The sequence below is a fragment of the Rhinolophus sinicus genome, chromosome 12, assembly GCF_057876585.1.
Source record: "Rhinolophus sinicus isolate RSI-liver-muscle chromosome 12, RSI-T2T, whole genome shotgun sequence".
Lineage (NCBI taxonomy): Eukaryota > Metazoa > Chordata > Mammalia > Chiroptera > Rhinolophidae > Rhinolophus > Rhinolophus sinicus.
The window spans coordinates 6,826,101-6,849,352 of record NC_142512.1 but is presented as its reverse complement, the minus strand read 5'-3'; the positions used below and the strand labels follow the sequence as shown (position 1 = coordinate 6,849,352).

Here is a 23,252-nt window from a genome sequence, read left to right as displayed (position 1 = left end):
TATACATTCTCATAGAAGGGAGGTCAGCACCAATCCTGAGGTAGGGAGGTAACTTTAAAAGCTTTTCCTTCTATTCTACCTCCCCTCCTCCAGAGTGTACACAGATGTTTATATCACCTGAATTCTTAAAAAGAATCAGTAATGGTATAATTATAATTTAAAAATAATATTTGCTTGTAATTGGATGTAATAATTGAAAATGAACTATTTGTATAAAGTTATGCTGTAGAATGGGAGGAATTTTAGTCAGTTCTAATTATTGTAAAAGTCTTATTTTGCAGGGTGAAAAAATTAGGATTAACTTTGATTACATCATTCATATATTCTTAAGTGATCTTTGCTTGTTTTTCAGTGTCTCTGAAAAATAAAAAGTGAATGTATTATTAAATTGTACTTTTTCTTAATGTCATACAACCATATTTTTCTCTTCTAGAAACCAGGTGATGAGGAAAAAACTCATTTTATTTTTTAAAAGAAGAAATCATGCAAGAAAACAAAGGGTGAGGTCCTATCCTTGTTAACTGAAATATGTGCAACTTTCCCATTCATGCTCATGTAGGCATTCACTTTCTCATTATTGAGAATGGTTCATATTGTATTTGAGAAAAGGTGCTGATTTAGAAAGAAATAATAGATAGCTTAAATATAAATCTAATTCTAACAACATTTTGATATCATAATTCACATTTAATAGCATTATCAAGTCAATTTCTTTGGTTGTCTATGTATAACATTTTCATTTAGCCAAAATAAAGAAAATGGTGAGTAGTTAAAAAATATGATAGAGAAATAAGATGATCTACACTTAGTCTCTTAACCCTCAAACAAATGTGGGTAAGTTATGGTCACGCTTGAGTAGATATTACTGTTCTCTCATTAGAAACTGGGTCAGCTAAAGTTCAGTTTTTTAAAATTCAAATAGTTTTTCATATTTATTATATGACTTGCAGTCCAAAAGTTTTGCAGTTATAGTCCTCATGGAAATTAAGTTACAGAAAATATAATACCAGTATTCTTATTTTCATAACATGTTCGTACTAATTTTAGACAAACTTGATTCATTTAAATTCAGTTGTTTAGTAAATAAAAGATGTTCTTTGATTCACATCAAAAATGAACTTTGTACCTTATATTTAATGACCTGACAGTTAATTAATTGTAAAAGCTCAGGAGTCAGCAGCTTTTATTTGGCATATAACTTCTAATGTTCTAATATGCCAATCTAGTCCTTCAATCTTGAATTTTTTTTTTTTTGCCAAGAATATACAAATATTAAACAAGAAATTAGCTGAAGTATTTTTTTCCTATCTAGTAGTAATTCTGTTGTAATTGTAGTAATTGCTAAATTTGCTGCCTGGTGATATAAACACAGAAGCGCAGATTTTTTGTTTTTCTGTACTTCATACAATAGTTATAAAGTTTATATGTTCATTGATTTGTTTAATATTTATTGGCTGTTTACGCTGTCCCATGTATCATACTACAAAGGTGAGCAAGATAGTCATCTGGTTTTAGCACTTAGGGAGCCCAAGGTATAACTGGGGACAGATAAGTTAGCAGGCAATTATGGTATTGTGATCGTACCATAGTAAAGGACATACAGATGACTGTGAGCATTTAAGGGGGACAGCTAATAGAGACACAAATCATGATGGGAAATTTCACAGAAAAACCAGTACTCTGGAAACTTGAACAAGCAGAGGGAGCAGCTTAAGTGAAGGTCTGGGAGGCAGCGGGAGTGTGGCAGGTTCAGAGATGGCTAGGGCTCAGACTGAGCTGGGAGTGGTGAGGAATGAGGCTGCCTGGGGAAGCCAGGGCCAGGTCCTGCACAGCCCTGGAGGTCATATAGGAGACTTTGGATTAGCTTTTTTTTAAGTGTTTGAATTGAGGAAATGAAATGTTCAGGTTTGTATTTTAAGAATTTGCATCTGGCTATAATCATTAAGAATGCATGGGAGACATTTAGGGGGCTTAGTTTAGTCTAGAGGTTGATGTTGGCCTGTACTGAGGAGAAGGTAGCAGTAGAGATGGAGAAAAGGGGAAGGATAAAAAAGACATATAGGAGTTGAAAAGAATGATTGAGAAGTGGAGTAAGGGGGTGGTACATCATATGAGGAAGAGACTCTCTTCTCTAATGTTACTTGATGAAATGACCAGTTAACAGTTTTTCATGAGTCCTTCCACATCTTTTTTTAGCCCGTGTGTCGTCAGACATGTATACGGTTCTTTGCGGGAGGGTTCTTTCTCTTCTTTTGTATTTATAAAATGAGGTCATACATTACTGATGCTTCTGAAGTATTAACTCTTGATTTCATGTAATTCACTGGATTTCTTTTTATGAAAAAGTACAACCAATTTCTGCCTTTTCTAGACTGTCAAAAGTGTTTATTGTACAGCATTATTTATAATAACAAAAAACTGCGAGTAACCCAAACCTCCAACAATAGAGGAATGGTTAAAGTGTGAGTGTTTTCTCTGACAGATTGGAAGAATAACAACTAATTGTTAACATGGTTGTCCTTGGGTGATTGGGATTATGAACTATTTATGTGATTCTGTTTTTAATTTTACTTTTTTTTTTGACAAGGCATGTATTGTTATCAGAAAAATAATAAAACCAGCTGGTCAGCTATAAGTAGAAGCTCATCGGTTAGTTCATTAATTTATATAGTTTTAACGTTAACTAAAAAAAATCCCACCAAAATATGCTCTGTATGTTGATCTTTCATAGGAAATAGAGCTCCGTTTCTCTCTCTTCTTTCAGATCAAGGACAACTCTTCATTCACAGTTGAGTCATAGGCTAAATGTACTTCTGACTTAGCCTTAAGAAGTAGCATTTAAAAAAAAAAAGTAGCATTTACTTTAAAGTATTAGGTTTTTTGTCAGAATCACAGAGTTTCATTTAATTATTTACTACGGGTATTTAATAGGAACAAAAAATCTGCCAACGTTATGATCAGCTCATGGAGGCATGGGAGAAAAAAGTGGACAGAATAGAAAATAATCCTCGAAGGAAAGCTAAAGAAAGCAAAACAAGGGAATACTATGAAAAGCAGTTTCCAGAAATTCGAAAACAAAGAGAACAACAAGAAAGATTTCAACGGTAAGTAGTGTGGTGTTTATGCTATTTTCCTTTGAATCATACTTTTGCTCTTTCACAATATTTATTGTTACCTGAATCTGATCATTAAGAGAGCTCATAAAGAACTTTTATTTTGAATATAAAACTTCATTATCAACTATCAAAGGTTATGTCTTGGTAAATTTAATATTTTTATGTTCAATCATGCTGTTGAATCTACATTTAAATGAATATTTTGAAATTAATTCTTTAGTTCTTGAAAATACCCATTTCTTTGGAAATGACAGTTAAGAATAGACTTGAATATCTCTGTCCTTCATTATCTACCAGCATAAACAGTATTAAGTTGGTTGCTAATTAAGAAATTCTTTGATAATGGTAGATAGTTTCTGATTTGTTTTACTTTTAGAGAACAAGTATTTTGCAAAGGTAAAAACTTTGGTTTTCTTCTCCACTGTCTCATGTAAGTCATGTAAGCCCCTTTAATTATGATTAAGTTTTTGTGAGAGATGATGGTTGTGTTTTTTACCCTCCTTTTAATGTAGTTTTCTAAGCCTGCTATTCTATTCTCTGGAAGGCTAGCAAAAGACTGGCATTTGAAATGGATATGGTACCAGTAATTGTTGTTTTCCAGAAGTTTCCCATTAATAGGTCTACCATTTGAACTTGGCTGTGTAACCTTTAAATGTTAATCTCAGCATTTAAATTGTTAATTTTATAGATGACTAAAGCAAATTACTTAAAAGTATTTAATAGAATTTCAGGTTTCTTCTCTGACTTCTAATTGGTTAAAAAAGTCTTATTCAGAAAAATAATCTATATAAAAGTAATTTATATGTCTTCTTTATAAAAGGCTTTTAAATATATTTATAATTTCTTTCTCATATTTAGAGTTGGGCAGAGGGGAGCTGGTCTTTCAGCCACCATTGCTAGGAGTGAGCATGAGATTTCTGAAATTATTGATGGGCTCTCTGAGCAGGAGGTAAGAAAATTAATTGATTTAATTCAAGTTAGTTCATTAATTATTCAGGAATTTTAGCCTCATACCCCAGGAACTAAGGATTTATTTGTATATAAATGAGGGAATATTTGTGGAGTTTGGACTGTTCCAAGGACTGTGGCCAACCATTGAAGGTTTTAAAAAAGGTGGTCACATGATCGTATTGGCATTTTACAGATATGGCTTTGGCAACGGAGGATGGAAAGAGACGAGGAGGCTGTTATGATAAAAATAAGGACCTGAGTCAGGGCAACAGCGGTAGGGATATATAGGAGGGGACTAATTGGAGAGATTAATAGATGGTAGAATGGTCAGGACAACATGGATGAATTAAATGTTGGGGTGAGGAAGAAGAGAAATGGAAAGTGACTCCTTGGTTTCTAGGTTAGAGGACTGAACTGGTGGTGCCATTTTATAATATAGCAAAAGAGCATGTATTTTGCAAATACTTATAAGTTTACTTGGTGGGATCTCCAAAGGCTGCTCTCTCTAACCAAGTGAGCTTTGGAGAGAGATAGAATGTGATATTAAATCAATGATGAATAAGAATAAATTTCAGTCCCTAGCACTGTCTCTTAAAATTGGTCTAAAGCCATTTATCTATTGAGTTTTGCAAGTTTTTATTTTTTTTTTATTTTTCATTTTGTATTTGGAGGGGGGAGTGAAGGAGCCTGGAGTGAGAATGGAGGTGTTTTGCAAGTTTTGATTTTTATAACATGGCTTTTTAAAGCCTCATCTCTAAATTCTGAAGGTCTTGCTTATTTGGACGAAGTAGTCCCTTAAATAGTGATCAAACACAATAATTACATTGCTATATTTCAAAATGTGTGGCCATAATCCCTGCAGTGATGACTAAATCTGTGTTAAATTTCTTAGCTTGATTTTTGACTAATTCTAAGTATCTAGAACTAGTATGAGTTGAGGTGATTTCAAGCTAATAATGTGTCTGCTCCAATAGTACTTTGGTATTCAAATTGATTGCGAGTACCCCATAAAATTATAGACGTTGTCTGGATTTGTAAGGCAATAACCATGTCTCTGAAGAGAAGTTTTAGGGAAAAACCTAGCCTTGTATTGGCATCAATAATTGTAATTTTGGTAAGTTTTTTCATGGAGGTTTGCGCTTATGAATTTAATGAATTAAACTTTGAGAAAAATAAATTGTAAAGATGTAACAGTTTCGGTTGAAATTATAAGGATAATAGTCTTAAATTTTCAGTGGAAAGATTATGTAAGATTAATAAGAAATATTTAATACTTGTGAGTTTAGTTAATTTAAAATCAGTGGCCTTAAGATTTTGGTGCCTGTTTGCTTATTTTTCCTACTTATTTTCTAAAATGATGTTAAGATTTGTTCTCTGAAATGATATGATGGTAAGACTTGACAATGAGACGAAATATAATTAAAATGCTTCATAAGGTCATTACTTCAGTGAACTTGACATTAATTTGTGTCCTTTAGGTCAAAAATTCCATTATCGAAAATATCAGCTTCATTTAAATAAAGAACTCTTCTCTAATTATGGTATTAGATTATAAAAAAACCCAATATGTATACTTTCTGCCTCTATAATCATCAAATGGATATTTATTAGATATATGAGTAATTACTATATATTAGATGTTATACTATATGTTACTATTGTCATTAAACTACATTATGTGTTTTTTTAATGTATATTAACACAGTTGGTTTATGGCCCTCTTTAAATTTTATTTTATGTAAATTGTATTTCTTTGTTTTTGCAGAATAATGAGAAACAAATGCGGCAGCTCTCTGTGATCCCACCTATGATGTTTGATGCAGAACAAAGACGGGTCAAGTTTATTAACATGAACGGGCTTATGGAGGATCCTATGAAGGTTTATAAAGACAGGCAGTTTATGAATGTGTGGACTGACCATGAGAAGGAGATCTTTAAGGACAAGTAATTTAAATTTTAAATTATTATCTATTAAAAGCTTACATATGTTACATTAGGAAAAAGTATTTGGCATTTACTTGTAAACAACTATGTTTCCAAAAACTTGGTCCTATTTTGGCATTTGAATGGATACTCTGGAAAGTAGAGAATGTAGATTTGACATGATCTTTCCATAAGTTTATAGGTGGAAATATAAGTAACAGATAAGATCTGGGGTTATGGAGTCACGTTAAGAGTGGTACCCAAACTTGGGTGGTGTCTGAATCATCTGGGGTTGCTTTTTAAAAGTATTGGCTTCTGTGCTCTAACATAGACCAATTCAGTCAGTTCCTGGTGGGTGGATGGTGCCTAGGAATCTGTGCCCTTTAAAAGACTCCAGTGATTTTACAGTTGTGCCTCAGATTGGCAGCTAGGTATCACTGAGAATTAGTCTGTACATAATATTTCTATTCCCCAGGTTTCCTCCCCTCCCCTTTTTTGAGTTGTTAAAATGTGTGTTTGTGTGTGTGTGTGTTTTGTTTTGTTTTGACGCAGGTTTATCCAGCATCCAAAAAACTTTGGACTAATTGCATCCTATTTGGAAAGGAAGGTAAGAAATGGTTCACTTTGGGAATGTGTATAGGTTTATGGTGGTTGCTACTTTGAGAGGTTTGTGCTCAGTACCCAAAAGTAGTTAAATAGAACTGATTTTTGCAAAGGGCTTACTATAGAAGAGATTCTAGTATAGTGATATTTATAATTATATGATCATAAATCCTAAGCACAGAACACAGACTAATTTTCATGTTTAATGAAAAATGACCTGATATTGTATTTCCCTAAAAACACATAGAATACCATGCTTTTTGAACCTCATTAAATTTCTAGTTAAAATATCAAGGTCCTCATTATCCCAAAATTTTTTTCACAGTGGATTGAATGTAGTGTTTTTGAGCAAAATATTTAAAGAGATATTTTGAATGTTCACATATATGCAGTAAGAAAGGGAATTTAGTTACTGGTTAGTAAGAAAGTGTTTGAATGTTTCTGATAGTTTTTGGTATTTTTTACGTAATTTGGATTAAGACAACTGTAATTGCCCATTAACATACTAGACATAATATATAAGGTCAGACAATTAAGTTCGCGAACTCATCCTACTAGAAAAAGTACCACATACCTCATTGCTGAATATCATCACGGTTGCCTTCGAAGTACTCCCCTTGGGAAGCTTTGCACTGATGCCAGCGCCTAGTCCACCTTTCAAAGCAATTTTGGAACTCTTTCTGGAATGGCCATCAGAGCTGTTGTATTACCCTTGATCTCCTGAATGTCATCAAAATATCTTCCTTTCAATATTTCCTATATCTTTGGGTAAAGAAAGAAGTCATTGGGGGCCAGATCAGCTGAATAGGGAGGGTGTTCCAATATGGTGATTTATTTACTGACTGAAAACTCACAGACAGTGCTGTGTGAGCTGGTGCATTGTTGTGATGCAAGATCCATGAATTGTTAGCAAAAAGTCAGGTCTTCTAACTTTTTCATGCAGCCTTTTCAGCACTTCCAAATAGCAAACTTTGTTAACTGTTTGTCCAGTTGGTGCAAATTCATAATGAATAAACCCTCTGATACCAAGAAAGGTTAGCAACGTTGTTGCAATAAGTTCGGGAACTTAATTGTCAGAGCCCTTGTATATAGTATTTGTAGAGCCTAGATATGATTTAAAATGCTATCCATGTGTATTTCTGCTTAATTTACACTTTGTGAGACTACTAGATGTTTTCCTTGAAAGTATTATTTGATTTTTAAAAAATGTTTAGTTGGATCCTCAGAACTATTTGTTTTTACTTATAGAGTGTTCCTGATTGTGTTTTATATTACTACTTAACCAAGAAAAATGAGAATTATAAAGCCCTAGTAAGAAGGAATTATGGAAAACGCAGAGGAAGAAACCAGGTATGTTTCATTACTGTGTAGAAGGTATTTCAGGGTTGGTGGAAATACAAATATGAAATTGTTATAACAGAAGCTTTGTATTTAATAATGTGTACTTTGGGGATTGGTGTTTCTATTAAATTAATTAGGATATTATGAACATATTACGATTATTTTGAAGTTAATGTATGTAATATGTTATGTTTTCTATTTTGAATATTTTAAATTTCTAGTCTGACAAAATTAATGAGAAAAGTTTTATACTTTCATGTTGTTGAAATCATTTATGTCAGTGTTAACAGTAATAATGTAATTAAATATGAGACCCTTTAGAACTTATTTAGTATACTATCTTTACCAGGCCTTTTGTCTGAGGAGGGAACAAGAGAGTAAGGAAGAGAAATATAGCGTGGTAGCCAGAGTAGAGGATTGTTTATTGGAATACCTGGGACGTGATTTTATTTCAGATTGACTTCATTTTGGGAATTTATATAGTTTAAGTTTTAAAAAGCACTTGATCTAGAAAGACAGTTTTTAATACAGTGCAGTACATGTTTTCACGTTTGCAACTCAGTACTTTAAAAACTGTTTCCCCAAAATAAATACTCAGCAACTGTTGCAGCTCGTGTGCTTTACTAGTGAGGCTGCTGGGGTGATGCAGTCCCCATTTGCTCTCTACACCGAGAGATCCAACTCGCAGTATGGGATTGTGTGTGTGAGCTCGAACAGCTGCTGAGGGTTCATTGCATTCCTAAATCTGTTCTGGTTTCCCTGGACAGCCACCCTCTCTTCCCTTGGTTGCCTTGGTCACCAGATACAGGTTATTTGACACAGTTTTCTCATTATTTGTAGCCATAACCTTTCTGTGTTTTCGGGGTCATTGTTTCTACAGAGCACTACCACCTCACAAGATGTGATTATGTATTCTTCAGAAATGGTATTGCATGGTCAAAAAAAGTGTAGGGAGTATTTCATGAGTCAACTGTGTAAAATGCTTCTGGAGGTTGAGTCAGCTGAGATGGCCTTGACATCCGTTTTCAATGAATTGGTGAGGAGGCCAGAAATAAAATGATAGTAAACTGAAGGGGGTACAGAAGGTGAGGAAGTGGCAGTAGTACAAGTGTAGCTTTGTTAGTAAGATTTGCTTATAAAGGGGACAGAGAAATAGGTGGTAGAGCTGATGTGGATCAGAAGGGAGGAAACGAACATGCTTGTGTACTGATGGGACGAATACTGAAGGACAAAGGGGTGGATGATTGTAGAGCTCTGGAAAGAATTTATGACCTGAAGGGCAGCAAATGGAATGTTGGCAGTGAGCTGGAATACTTAAGGAGCCCCCTGCTTTCCACGAAGTGGAACCACGGTTCTTTAGCCACAGATGCTAGAACCCATCTATGTTTTTTTTTTTAAGATTTTTATTGGGGAAGGGAACAGGACTTTATTGTGGAATAGTATGTACTTCCAGTATATTTTTTCCAAGTCAAGTTGTTGTTCTTTCAGTCTTAGTTGTAGAGGGTGCAGCTCAGCTCCAGGTCCAGTTGCCGTTGCTAGTTGCAGGGGGCACAGCCCACCATCCCTTGCTGGAGTTGAACCGGCAACCTTGTGGTTGAGAGGACGTGCTCCAACCAACTGAGCTATCAGGGAGCTCAGCAGCAGCTCAGCTCAAGGTGCCGTGTTCAATCTTAGTTTCAGGGGGCGCTGCCCACCATCCCTTGCGGGACTCGAGGAATTGAACTTGCAACCTTGTGGTTGAGAGCCCACTGGCCCATGTGGGAATTGAACCGGCAGTCTTGGGAGTTAGGAGCATGGAGCTCTAACCGCTTGAGCCACTGGGCTGGCCCCCTACTGTTTAATTTTTTGATCCCAGATAATGTAAGGGGATAATTTCATATTTATTATACCTTATCTTTGCTTGATTAGCTCTCTGTTGCTTGTGCTGATAGAGGAGAAAGCTCTAGCAGGAAGTTTTGAGTGACAGGGAATGTTGCTGTTTCTCCGAAACGTTTATCTTCTATCCTAAAGTTATTTGGGCACTGTTTCACTCCTCCGTGTACACTTGTCCTTGTAAATTTCAGCCATATTAGTGTTTTCTTCTGTACATTCTTGTCTCTGTGCTAGCACCCTTAGCACATCCCAGAATGCATTTGCAGAACTGACATTTTCCATACGTATCCTCACCTTGACCTGAACCTTAGGAATTCTTGCTCCTAGGTAGGTTCAGTTTTGATTTGGTCAGCATTTCCAACAATCTAGTCTTGCCTACATTAGCTTTTAGGTTATTACCTTGAAGATTTTCTCTCTAGTTTTATATTTTTGTGGTTGTTTCACTAGGAATTGTGAAAGGAGAGGATTGAATGATGGACTTACACCACCATCTCAGACCAAAATAATCTTACGTCTGTTTCTTAATTGCTGTGTACTTCATGTCATTTGTGTCAAAATAGATGGACAGTTTTTGAGAAATTGGGTGATGTTAGTTTAATATAGAAGGGAATGATATTAGAGCCAATACCAAATTAGAGAGGAGAAGCCATTGGAGTTTTGAGCAGAAGAGTAATATCAGATTTTAGTTGTGACAGGATCATTCTGGCTGCTCTATTGAGATTAGATTGTAAGGGAGGCAAGGGAAGAAGCAGGGAGACTGGTTAGGAGGTTGTTTTAATAATCCCAGTGGCTTGGACTAAGCTATACTAGGGGAGGTGAGGAACACTGGTCAATTTCTGGATATATATTTGAAGGTAAGGCCAACAGGTTTTGCTGATGATTGATCATGAGGAACGCCACAAAAACAGTTATCAAAGATAACCCAAGTTTTGGCTAGTGGACTTGCCATTTTCTGTGATAGGCATGACTGAAGGTAGAGCAGATTTTGGGGGGAAATCGGGACATGCTAAATTTCAACTACCTAGTAGACATCCAAGTGGAGATGTAAAGTGGGCAGTTAGATATATAAGTCTGGAGTTTAGGGGAAAGATTTTGTTGGAAATAATAGAATTTGCTGTATAGACAAAAGTTCAGAAACACTAAAAAAAATCTATTTACAAGTGAGAATTTTTAAATTTGTGTGTCTTGATTTTACCCTGATGGATATAGAGATCCAAATAATTTAAAAATCACTTTATTGTTCTATTAGCCAAGCAAATTTGAATCAGTAGGAATTATGTGAGGTAATCCCAGAGTGATGAGGACAAATTTATTTCAAGACTGTAGAATTCTGCTGAAATGTATGCATGATTCTTTCAGTGTTTGATTGCCTGTCCCATCCCCCGCTCCAAACCTCTTACCCATAGGAAGCAGTTTTTATTTGGTAGATGAATGTATAGTATGCTGTTGACTGAGAGATTCCAAGTTTATGAGCTTTGATTTTTAACCTGTTTTTGCCATAGGGAACCTGTGTTCTCTGAAAATGAGTTTTAATCGTAGAATCATAGAGAAATGAGACAATCATATTTTTGTTAGAATTGTGTTCGGAGATTATTGTTGGTAGAAATTTTAACTTTTCTCTCAAAATTCTGTCAGATATTGCCCAAACCATTTTTGCAGTTCAACTTATTATCTATCATCCATGATGAAAATGAGTGTGGTTCTTTATAAATTTTAGTTGAAGCTGTGAATACATATCAGAGATTGGAAGTCAAAAGTCAATCTTCAGTGTTACTATTTGGGATCTAGAATTATAAATAACATGCCAAGTAGTAATTTGATTCTGTATGTAACATTTCATTCAAAGTAAATATTTCTTACTTTCTAGCATAAACTTTCATTTAATCAATCTATGCAGATGGAATTATTATGGTACCTGCTAGCGACTTATAATAATTGAAGCAAGTCACTGTTTAGAAACTATATTCTTCAGTTCACAAGAATTTGTACTCTTCCTTCATGCTGACAACATGTCCCTCTTTAAATATGCTAGCATATTTGTTTGTCTTTTGGTCTTATTTACTTATATATTTTCTTTAATTTAAAAATTTTTTTTTAAATTACAGTTGACATTCAATATTATATTAGTTTCAGGTGTGCAGCATAGTTGTTAGACATTTGTATAACTTACGAAGTGATCCCCCTGGTAAGTCCAGTACCTGCTCGGCACCATATATATTTGCACCAACATTATTGACTATATTCCCTATGCTATACTTTACATCCCCGTGACTATTTTGTAACTACCAATTTGTACTTCTTAATTCCTTCATCTTTTTCACTCAGCCCCCCAACTCCCCTCCCATCTGGTCACCATCAGTTTGTTCTCTCTGTGAGTCTGTTTCTGTTCTGTTGTTTATTCATGTATTTTGTTCTTTAGATTCCACGTATAAAGTAAAATCATGTGTATTTGCCTCTCTGTCTGACTTATTTCACTTAGCATAATACTCTTTGTCTATCCATATTGTTGTAAATGGTAAGACTTCATTCTTTTTTATGGTCCAGTAATAATTGCATTGTTTATAGGTACCACATCTTTATCCAATTGTCTATTGATGGACTACACTTAAGTTGGTTCCATATCTTGGCTGTTGTAAATAATGCTGCAGTGAACATAAGGATGCATATATCTTTTTGAAATAGTGTTTTGGATTTCTTCAGATAAATACCCAGGAGTGGGATTGCTGGGTCATGTGGTAGTTCTAGTTTTAGTTTTTAGAGGAACCTGCATACGGTTTTCCACAGTGGCTGAACCAGTTTACAATCCCACGAACAGTGCATGAGGGTTCTCTTTTCTCCACGTCCTCTCCAATACTTGTTTGTTGATTTATTGATGATTGCCATTCTGACAGGTGTGAGGTGATATCTCTTTGTGGTGTTAACTTGTATTTCTCTGATGATTAGTTACATTCAGCATCTTTTCAAATGTCTATTGTCCATCTGTTGTCTTCTTGAGAAGTGTCCATTCAGGTCCTCTGCCCATTTTTTAATCGGATTGTTTGTTGTTTTGGTGTTAAGTTGTAAGACTCCTTTATATATTTTGATTATTAACACCTTATCAGATGTATCATTGGCAAATATTGTCTCCCATTCAGTAGGTTATCTTTTCGTTTGGTTGATGGTTTCCTTTGCTGTGCAAAAACTTTTTAGTTTAAGGTAGTCCCGTTTGTTTATATTTTCTTTTGTTCCCCTTGCCTGAGGAGTTAGAGCAGAAAAAAATATTACTAAGAACAATGTGAGCGAGTTTACTTCCTATTTTTCCTTCTAGGAGTTTTATGGTTTCGGGTCTTACTTTTAAGTCTTTAATCCATTTTGAGTTAATCTTGTATATGGTATAAGAAAGTGGTCTAGTTTCATTTTTTTGCGTGTGTCTGTCTAGTTTTTGCCAACATCATTTATTGAAGAGATTGTCTTTGCCCCATTATATATTCTTGCCCTCTTTATCATAGATTAATTGACCATATAGGTGTGGGTTTTTTCTGGGCTCTCTGTTTTGTTCTATTGATCAATATGTCTGTTTTTATGCCAGTACCATGCTGTTTTGATCACTATAGCCTTGTAGCATAGTTTGATATCAGGTAGTATGATACCTCCAGCTTTGTTCTTCTTTCTCAAGATTGCTTTGGCTATTTGGTGTTTTTTTTTTTTTTTTTTTTCGTTCGCTATAAACTTTAGGATTACTTGTTCTAGTTCTGTGAAAAATGCCATTGGTATTTTGATAGGGATTGTACTGAATCTGTAGATTGCTTTGTGTCGTATGGACATTTTAATGATGTTAAGTGTTCCTATCCATGATCAGGATATATGCTCCCATTTATCTGTATCGTGTTCAATTTCTTACATTTTTCTGAATACAGGTTTTTTTTACCTCCTTTGTTAAATTTATTACTAGGTATTTTGTTATTTTTTTGATGCAATTGTAAATGGGATTGCTTTCTTAATTTTTCTTTCTGATAGTTTATTATTGGTGTATAAAAATGAAGCTGATTTCTGAGTATTAATTTTGTATTGTGTTAATTTACCGAATTTATTAGTTCTGATAGTTTTTTGGCGAATCTTAGGGTTTTCTATATACAGTGTCGTGTCATCTGCAAATAATGACCGTTTTGCTTTTTTCTTTCCAATTTGGATACCTTTTATTTCTTTTTCTTGTCTGATTGCTGTGGCTAGGACTTCCAGTTCTATGTTGAATAAAAGTGGTGAAAGTAGACATTCTTGACTTGTTCCTGATCTTAAGGAAAACACTTTTAGCTTTTCACCATTGAGCATGATGTTAGCTGTGGGTTTACCATACATGGCCTTTTTATATTGAGGTATGTTTCCTCTACTCCCACTTCGTTGAGTTTTTTTTTTAATCGTAGCTAGATGTTAGATTTTGCCAAATGCTTTTTCTGTGTCTATTGATATGCTCGTATGATGTTTACCCTTCATTTTGTTTATGTGGTGTATCATGTTAATTAATTTGCGGATATCGAACCAACCTTGCATCACAGGAATAAATCCCACTTTTTCATGGTGCATGATCCTTTTACTATATTGCTGAATTTTGTTTGTTAATATTTTGTTGAGGATTTTTGAATCTATGTTCATCAGGGATATTGGCCTATACTTTTCGTGTTTTTTTTTTAAATGTCTCTGTATGGTTTTGGAGTCAGGGTAAGGCTAACCTCATAAAATGATTTTGGCAGCCTTCCCTCCTCTTCAACTTTTTGGAATAGTTTGAGAAGAATGGTATTAATTCTTCCTTGAATGTTTGGTAAAATTCACCTGTACAACCATGTGGTCCAAGACTTCTTTTTAGGGGGGAGTTTTTTGCTTACTGTTTAGATTTTCTCTTCTTGATTCAGTCTTGGAAGATTGTATGTTTCTAGGAATTTATCCATTTCTTCCAGGTTTTTCAATTTGTTTATGCCAGCATATTTTTATTCCCCAAAGGTATTCAGATAGCATATACTCATTACATAAATGGAGTAATTTTTGAAGTTGGAAGAGTTACTGACTAAACTAGACAGTAGTTAGAAAGAATGTTTTAGACAGGTAAAAAATTGGATATAATGGAAAAAGCTTAAACTGAAAAATGCTCTGCCTCTTTGTAATGTAATCCTAGATGTGTCCCTTCACTTGGTGAGTTTCTACATTTTTGAGAGTGGGAACAGTAATACTTAACTTGCTGGTTTAACATGAGAACTAGTTGTGTGTGTAAAATCCCTAGAGTGCAGTGTCAAGCACACAGAGTATTCAGTAAATGATAGCAAGCTATTACCTTTATTGCCTTCACGATGGTATTTTTTGGTAATTGGCAGCTTTTGCTCTAGGAAAGTAGTCTCAAATTCAGTTGGTTTAAAGACTTTAGTTGTTAATATATTTTGATAAGATAGGCATATTTTCTATTTACTGCCTGAAGTAATTTTTAAAGAAAAACATTCAGTGGCTGAAGTAGTACTTCTTTCTGCCTCTTCTACACTTGTAGTTAACAGTAGCTGCTTGTTCTTAAATTTAGTCTTTTTGTTTTTTGACAATTTCATTGTCTGCTGAGTGGGAATTTATCTGTTTTCTAAAGACTTGAGCGTTTCAACAAAGAAGTAGCATATATATGAATTTTAGATATTCAGTTAGATACAAAAGTAATAAATCTCAGCATAAACTATTATTTGATCTTCCTATAGAGGGTCCTGCTATAATTGATTCTGTTCTTCATTAATCATTATGAAATACACGTAACTCACTTTTTTCATTTGAATTTTCATTTTTTTAAAATAATGTGCTCTTGTATTCATAGTGAATAGCTTGTTATTTGGCAGAAATATTTCATGTTATGAGAACCTCCCTAAGAGAATGAAACTTTTTAATGGAATATAAAGTGTTGGGCTTAAGGAGTGAGAAACCTGGATAAAAAGCATTGGTAATGTCTTTGTTTATTAGGGGACCTTTTGAAGAATTTCCTTGTTAAACTAGGGACTTCTGGTTTAGCCACACCACTAAAAGGGTTGGGGGGTGTAACCTGTAACCTCAAGTCTGGAACATGGGGATTGGCAGTTCTCTTTATAGATTTGTCTGAATCAAAAGCAATTCCATCCACTTTTTGTTAAAACCAAAGGTTATTCCTTATTCTCTTTATTGTCAGTGGCAGTCATTAGAATGGGTCTTGGTGCATATCACCCACAGGTAAGTGCTTGCACACTCTCTGGCCTGTCCACTCCCAGCTGCCTAGTCAATGTGGGTGCCACCTGGATGGAGTGCAAGAGACTGTGCTTTGGGGATGTTAAACACTTCTACAGACTATCCAGCAACGCTATCAATTTATTTGGATTGTTTCCAAACCCTGTGCAGAACTGGGAGCTGTGTTTCAGAAGGCATTCTGCTCTTTTCCCCATTGACTGGTTGAAGCAGGTGCTACAGTTCCTTCTCAGTCCCCAACACTATGGAAAGGGGAGTGAAGTCAGCTGTTGGCTGGATTTCAGGCTGTGGGGGAGGTGTAGAATTGCTTACTTTCTTCAAAATGCTATTTGGCATTAGGAGAAAAGTATTAGGGAAATAAGATTACATGTATCATCCAAGTCTAGGGAAACAGTGAACCTCTGTACTTATTTCTGCTGAGTTGACACCTCCCCATCATTTCTTAGGGCTATAAACCATTTTCTGGTTACACAGCCCAATTGCTAGACAGGGCAGAGTTTGTTGTTGGTATGCCATCTTTTAAAAAAATTTTTTTCAATAACAGTAGCCATTCAATTTTTAGTGTACAGCATAGTGGTTAGACATTTACATAACTTACAAAATGATCCCATCTTTTGGTGGTATGCCATCTTTTTGGTTCAGAATGACAGGTGGATGCTAACATTCATGGTGGGAGTGAGGTTATTTGTATTTGAAATAGATCTTGTGACCACTGTGGTGTGCTAAGGAGTCAATTAGAGAACGTTCCCCATTGTAAAGAAGACTTTGTTGTGGTTAGACAGTATCCATTTGAAAAATCTTCCTGATTTCTGAATTTCTCTAGTAATAATACTTAGAAGAAAAGGAAACAGGCAGGTAACCAGTGTGAGAAATGGGGAAAGTCACATAAAGCGGATGAGGGAATCAGGTATTGAAAGTTTAGCAAGGAGTCAAAGTGGAATAGTAGATATAGTTCTTCTTGATGGACTGTGCCATTTTCGTAGAATACGGGGATCAAAAGCAGGAACATGCGTTTTGAGATCTGAAGGATAATGGCAAGGCATAATGAGCCATGTGATAAAATCATTTCTGTGTTCTTGGGAATATTGGAGAAGTCAATCTGTAACACTAAAAGAGGAAGAAAGGCATCATAGGTAGATTTTGTGAAATTTGAAAAGGGAAGTTTTTTTGTTTTTTGTTTCTTTTCTCTTTAAGGAGGGCGCAGCTCACAGTGGCCCATGTGGGTCTCAAACCGGCAACCTTGGTGTTACCAGCACCACGCTCTAACCAACTGAGCTACCTGGCTACCCCAGGAAGTATTTTTTAAATATCAAAGTTTAGCAGGGTTCTAGAAGTCTCAGTAGGGAGCAGGTAGAATACAGATTCTTCTTTCCACCATGGTTCGAAGAAGGCATAATGTTGTGTGGGACCGCTTGTGGAGAGGCCAATAAGGCCTTTTTCTTTTAAGAAAAAAGTCAAATTTTAGTTTTGGTGAGTAGGTAAAAGACTTTTAGACGCTATTAAGAATGAAGGAGAATTTTACTTTGAATAAATGAGTATTTAAGGTTGTTTAGTGAAAGGAACAGGTAAGAGGACAGGCAGTTACTAAGAGGTAAGACTGGCGTTAGCCTGGGTCAGAATGAACAATCGAGGTAGGAGGGCAAAAACTTTTCAAATAACCAGAATAAAGGAATTTGTTTTTTGATGTGTCAACACACAAGACACGTCCGTGGTCCAGATGTTCTCCTTGGGAACTGAGGATACCGAGGCGATTAAAATTGGGTCTTGTCTTTTACGAGATTATAACACAGTGAGCCAGACAGTCCCTGATCACCAGCTAATACATCACCCTTTGATAAGTGCTGCAGGCATACATGGATGTGCAGGTAGAAAGGTAGGGAGACAGGAAAGCCTCACAGGGAATGTAGCATTTTGAACTGAATCTCAAGTGGGTATGTAGGAGTTTACTAGGCAAGGAGGGGTAGAAAGGGTATTCCAGACAAAAGCATGAAAATGCTGGATGTGATAGGTGAGTCTGAAGTAGCAAATAATGTAGAAAAGTAGTGGAATTGGAAAGAGGTCCATGTAGAACATAGGCTGTGTGCTGTGATGATGAGTTGGAGTTCAACCCTAATTAGTTTAGACAGTCTTGATTTCTGAATTAAACAAAGAACACTCAACACAAACTTAATTTCACTTTTTTCTTTTAGAGTCACAATTTTAGCAAATGAGACATCAAAGATAAAAGGGTCCGTAATCTTACTCTCTTTCAATCTTTGTTTATATAAATATTTATAATTAGTTATAGTCAACACCTTAGAATTATTTGTGCTTTACTTCTTTTCACTTTATTATATCCTTAGTATTTTTCCAAATACTTCAGTCTTAATAATGACCACAGTTGTCTACTGTTCCATTAAACGAATGCTCCCCAAAAAGAATAAAAGCATAAAGATGTTTCTTGTAGTATGATGTAGTATAATAATGAAAAAATTGAGAACATAGTAAATATCTAATACTGCAGGGATGGTTTGATAAATTAATTATAGGTTATCAGATTTTAAGGTAGAGTTGAAATACTTGAGTGACAGACTAGATGTGGGAGTTACAAAAAGAGAGAACCAACTTCAGATTTCATATATCTAAGTGGAATTTTAACATTTTTACCTCTCTTATGGGTCTGAACACTATGAGTTTGTGTGTGCGTGTATATGTGTGACCTTTAAAGCAATATATATGTATAGAATATAATAATGAGCGTTAGACTATTTTTTAATACATGACCCCTAATTACATTGTAAATGATTAATAAGTTAATCATTTATTAATTTTTTTGCATAGATATTTATTAAAATTCATCATCACAATTTGAGGAGCTATTTCTTTTACCTTTGAGTTTTACAAATGATGGTTCATTCTAGCAGCAAATTGCCCGACCCTCACAAGAAGAAAAAGTAGAAGAAAAAGAAGAAGATAAAGCAGAAAAAACAGAAAAAAAAGAAGAGGAAAAAAAAGATGAAGAAGAAAAAGATGAAAAGGAGGATTCTAAGTAAGTTAAATAATTAGAGTTAAATAATTAGTTCAGTGTTACACTTAGTTTTTATTTAAAATATTATTTATGAAACTGAATCTATTGAAGGTACAAGATTTTAGATAAAAGAATGGGATGTGTGCTTTGACATCATTAGGAATGGAGTATTTCAGTAAATATAACTTTTAGCTTAATGGACTTATTTGCCAGACATGATGTATTACTTTTCAGAAGGGTTAGGCTACAATAATATACACTTATCACTGAGATATATCAGGTATAATTTAATCTTTGGTTTGGAAGATACCTCAGAATCTTAAATTTTGTACCTAAGATAGTGTACATTAGTGTAAAAATGTTGACAAATGGTTTTCGTTTATGTAATATCTTATATTCCAGCTTTTTAAATTTTATTTATCATATAAAATAGTTCCTGGTTTGTTTGTGGATGTTGTTGCTGTTTTATTGTAAAAATAAAAATAATTCAGGCTCATTATGGAAAATCAGTAAAAGAGACCAAAATATAAGGAAAATTGACTTGTGATTCTGCCACTCAGAGACAGCTACTGTTGATGTCTTTGTGTACATATTGTGGCAGGTGATGTGGGGGTTGGGGGGTGCTTAGCAACTGGATTGGTTGTTTTTCCCCCAAAGATCAGCTTTATTGAGGCATTATTTACATAGAATAAAATTCACCAATTTTAAGTGTATATTTTCATGCATTTTGACAAGTGTATGCACTGGTGTAACAATTGCCACAACTGTGATGTAGAATGTTTCCATCACCCTAAAAAGTTCCCATCCTTTCCTTTGCAGTATTTTCCACCCCCACCCCCACCCCCACCCCCCACTTTCTGGCTTCTGGTAACTGCTAATCTGTTTTGCCTGTTCTAGAATTTCATATAAATCAAATCATACAGTAGGTAATCTTCTGTGTGTGGCTTCTTTTACTTAGGATAATGGCTTTGAGATCCATACATAATGCATGTCACAGTAGTTCGTTCCTTTTTAATATTTATTGCATCATTTCTGTAATCCTCTTAGAAATACTGAAGGTATATCTGGCAACTAAAGCTGACTTAATCATTGGACATCTTTTTAAGAGCGTTGGATACTCATGCCATTCTAATAGTCTACTTTAGTAAGATTTCTATTTTTTTTTGTATTGACAATTTCTTTAAATCTTTATTAAATTTATTGGGGTGACATTGGTTGGTAAAATTACATAGGTTTCAAGTGTATATTTCTGTAGTACATCATCTATATATTGCATTGTGTGTTCACTACCCAGTCAGTTCTCCTTCCATCACCATGTTTGACCCCCCCGTTTACCCTCTTCTACTACCCTCCACTCCATCCTTAACCTCTTACAACCACTAAACTTGTCTGTCTATGATTTTTTTGTTTGTTTGTCTTGTTCGTTTGTTGCTTTCAGTTTTATATCCCATATATGGGTGAAGTCATATGATTCTCAACTTTTCCTGTCTGACTTAACTTCTTTTAGCTTGATAATCTCAAGATCCATCCATGTTGTTGCAAATGGCAGTATTTATTTCATTCTTTCTTATGGTTGAGTAATAATCCATTGTATATACCATGTTTCCCTGAAAATAAGACCTAACCGGAAAATAAGTCCTAGCATGATTTTTCAGGATGACATCCCCTGAACATAAGCCCTAATGCGTCTTTTGAAATAAAAATTAATATGAGACCTGGTCTTATTTTCTGAGAAATGCGGTATATATACTACATCTTCTTTATCCAATCATCTATTGAAGGACATTGGTTGTTTCCATGTCTTGGCCACCATGAATAATGCTGTAATGAACATTGGAGTATTATTCTTTATGAATAAATGTTTTCAGATTTTTTGGGTAGATACCCAGAAGAAGGATTGCTAGGTCATATGGTAATTCTATTCTTAATTTTTTGAGGAACCTCCATACATTTCCCGTAGTGGCTGTACCAATCTACATTCCCTCCAGTAGAGTATGAGGGTTTCTTTTTCTCTACAACCTCTCCAACACTTGTTCTTACTTGTCTTGTTGATACTAGCCATTCTAATAGGTGTGAGGTGATATCTCATTGTCGTTTTGATTTGCGTTTCCCTAATAGTGTGAAGTTGAGCATTTTTTTTATATATATTTGTTGGCCATTTGTGTCTCTTGGGAAAAGTGTCTGTTCAGGTTTTCTGTCAATTTTTTAATTGGATTGTTTGTTTTTTGTTGTTGAGTTGTTGAGTTCTTTATATGTTTTGAATATTAGCCCCTTATCAAAGGTACTGTTTGCACGTATAATATATTCTCCCATTTGGTTGGTTCCCCTTTGTTTTGTTGATGGTTTCTTTTGTTGTGCAAAAGCTTTCTAGTTTGATATAGTCCCATTCATTTTTTTTTTCTTTTTCTTTTTTTTTGTTAGAACAACTCAGCAAAATAAAATTCCGGTTTATTGTTGGACAATATTGTTTCACACATACATCAAACAGGCCCCAAAAAATAAACAGCAACTTTATAGACAAAAAAAGGAAAAAAAGAAACCTTTTATCTTTGGCCTTTTTAACCATCTCATACAAACCTACTACTTATAGTACAGCTAAGTACATACACAAAAAAAGTTACTGGAATGCTCGGAATAAGATTGTTTTTTTGTTGTTGTTTTTGCTTTTTTTACAAGGTTTTTTTTCTCCTTTGAGATTATAATGAACATGGTCACACCACAAGTAAAGTCAGAAGTAGGACACAGAATGCTCCAAAGGCTGGTTTGGTCATCACGAGATCATTAAAAATGGCTGGCCCCTAACAATATGTACAAAAATATAAAATAAAATGTAAATAAAATATACAAACAAATTTTCCTTTTTAAAGTACTTTTAAGAAAAAAAGCAGGGCCTTGGAAGTTTTGGTTCTTTTTTCCTCCCCTGTTGCAAATTCACGTTGTGGTTTTGGTTGGGTGGTGGAGAGCGTGTCATCATCTGCGGGTGGCACTGCCCGTGGTGGGCGGGCAGGCGGGCGGGACTCTCTACTCGAAGGTGACCACGTTTAGATTCTGAGACCGGAAGTGGAAGGTGAATAGGTCACGACGGCCTTTTTTATTTTTAAGTTTAACTTTTCCTTTTTTTGCTGTCTAGTCATCTTCATCAGTCTTCTGCTTCTTGGTGTCAACATCGTCATCCTCATCATCTTCAGCTGCCCGCTTGCCGTAGTTGCCTCAGCCTCCTCAGCCTCCTCATCTTCATCCTCTTCCTCACCATCACCCTCCTCCTCCTCCTCCTCCTCCTCCTCCTCCTCCTCCTCCTCCTCCTCCTCTCCTCTCCTCTCCTCTCCTCTCCTCCCTCTTCCTCTTCTTCATCTACCTCATTGTCAGCCTCCTGCTCCCCATTTTCCTCATTAGCATTCCCGTTAGCAGATGCGTCTCTTCCATTTACTGCCTCCTCCACAACTTCCTTCTTCTCCTTTAAGTCCTAGCAGGACTGACACGGCCAGCAGGCAGCGCCATGGCGGTTGTCGCCCTGATGCCCCGTAACTTTTTCCACCCCGTATGGCTGGGCCGGCTGCCAACACAGGCGTCGAGCGGCCCGGGGCGCGGTCCAGAGAGCCGCCCCGGGCACCTCTCTGCGGTGTTGGCCCCAGCCGGACCACCGTGGACACCGGTGCTGCCCGCTCCCGCCCCCTGGCGGCCAAAGTATTTTTGCTTTTTCTTCTCTTGTCTTTGAGGATTCAAATTCATAAATTCCTCTCTGAACCCAAGTTCCTTAAATTTAGTATCCAATGCTTTCTTCTATGCAATTTATTGTTTCAGGTCTTAGATCCATTTTGAGTTAATTTTGGTACATGGTAACAGCAGTCTAGTTTCATCCTTTTGCACATGGCTTTCCAGTTTTCCCAGGACCATTTATTGAAGAGGCTTTCTTTTCTCCGTTGTATGTTTTTGTCTCCTGTGTCGAAAATTATCTGCCAATATATATGTAGGTTTATTTCTGGGTTCTCAGTTCTATTCTGTTGGTCTGTGTGTCTGTTTTTCTTCCAATACCATGCTGTTTGGAATAGTGTTGCTTTGTAGTATATAATTACACACTTGTGTGTAATACCTCCAACCTTTTTTTTTTTTAGGATTGCTTTGACTATTGGGGTCTTTTGTGGTTCCATACAAATCTGGTGAATTTTTTGTTCTATTTATTTTTTAAAAATGCCATTGCGATTTTGATGGAGATTAGATTGCAT

General features: G+C 35.5%; 1 protein-coding gene across 17 annotated transcripts in view; it reads left to right on the top strand.

Moving 5' to 3' along the window:
* The window catches only part of NCOR1 (nuclear receptor corepressor 1), a 169,122-nt gene that overhangs the window by 67,133 nt on the left and 78,737 nt on the right, over nucleotides 1-23,252 (top strand). For 10 of the 17 annotated variants that reach the window (XM_074320229.2, XM_074320236.2, XM_074320233.2 and 7 more), the window contains 7 exons: nucleotides 434-500; nucleotides 2,932-3,104; nucleotides 3,975-4,065; nucleotides 5,833-6,011; nucleotides 6,543-6,597; nucleotides 7,842-7,943; nucleotides 18,923-19,050. In XM_074320229.2, the coding sequence (XP_074176330.2) occupies nucleotides 434-500; nucleotides 2,932-3,104; nucleotides 3,975-4,065; nucleotides 5,833-6,011; nucleotides 6,543-6,597; nucleotides 7,842-7,943; nucleotides 18,923-19,050 (795 nt within the window). The remainder of the gene's footprint in view (nucleotides 1-433; nucleotides 501-2,931; nucleotides 3,105-3,974; nucleotides 4,066-5,832; nucleotides 6,012-6,542; nucleotides 6,598-7,841; nucleotides 7,944-18,922; nucleotides 19,051-23,252) is intronic. The other 7 variants (XM_019757395.3, XM_019757394.3, XM_019757397.3 and 4 more) reach the window with 1 other exon arrangement.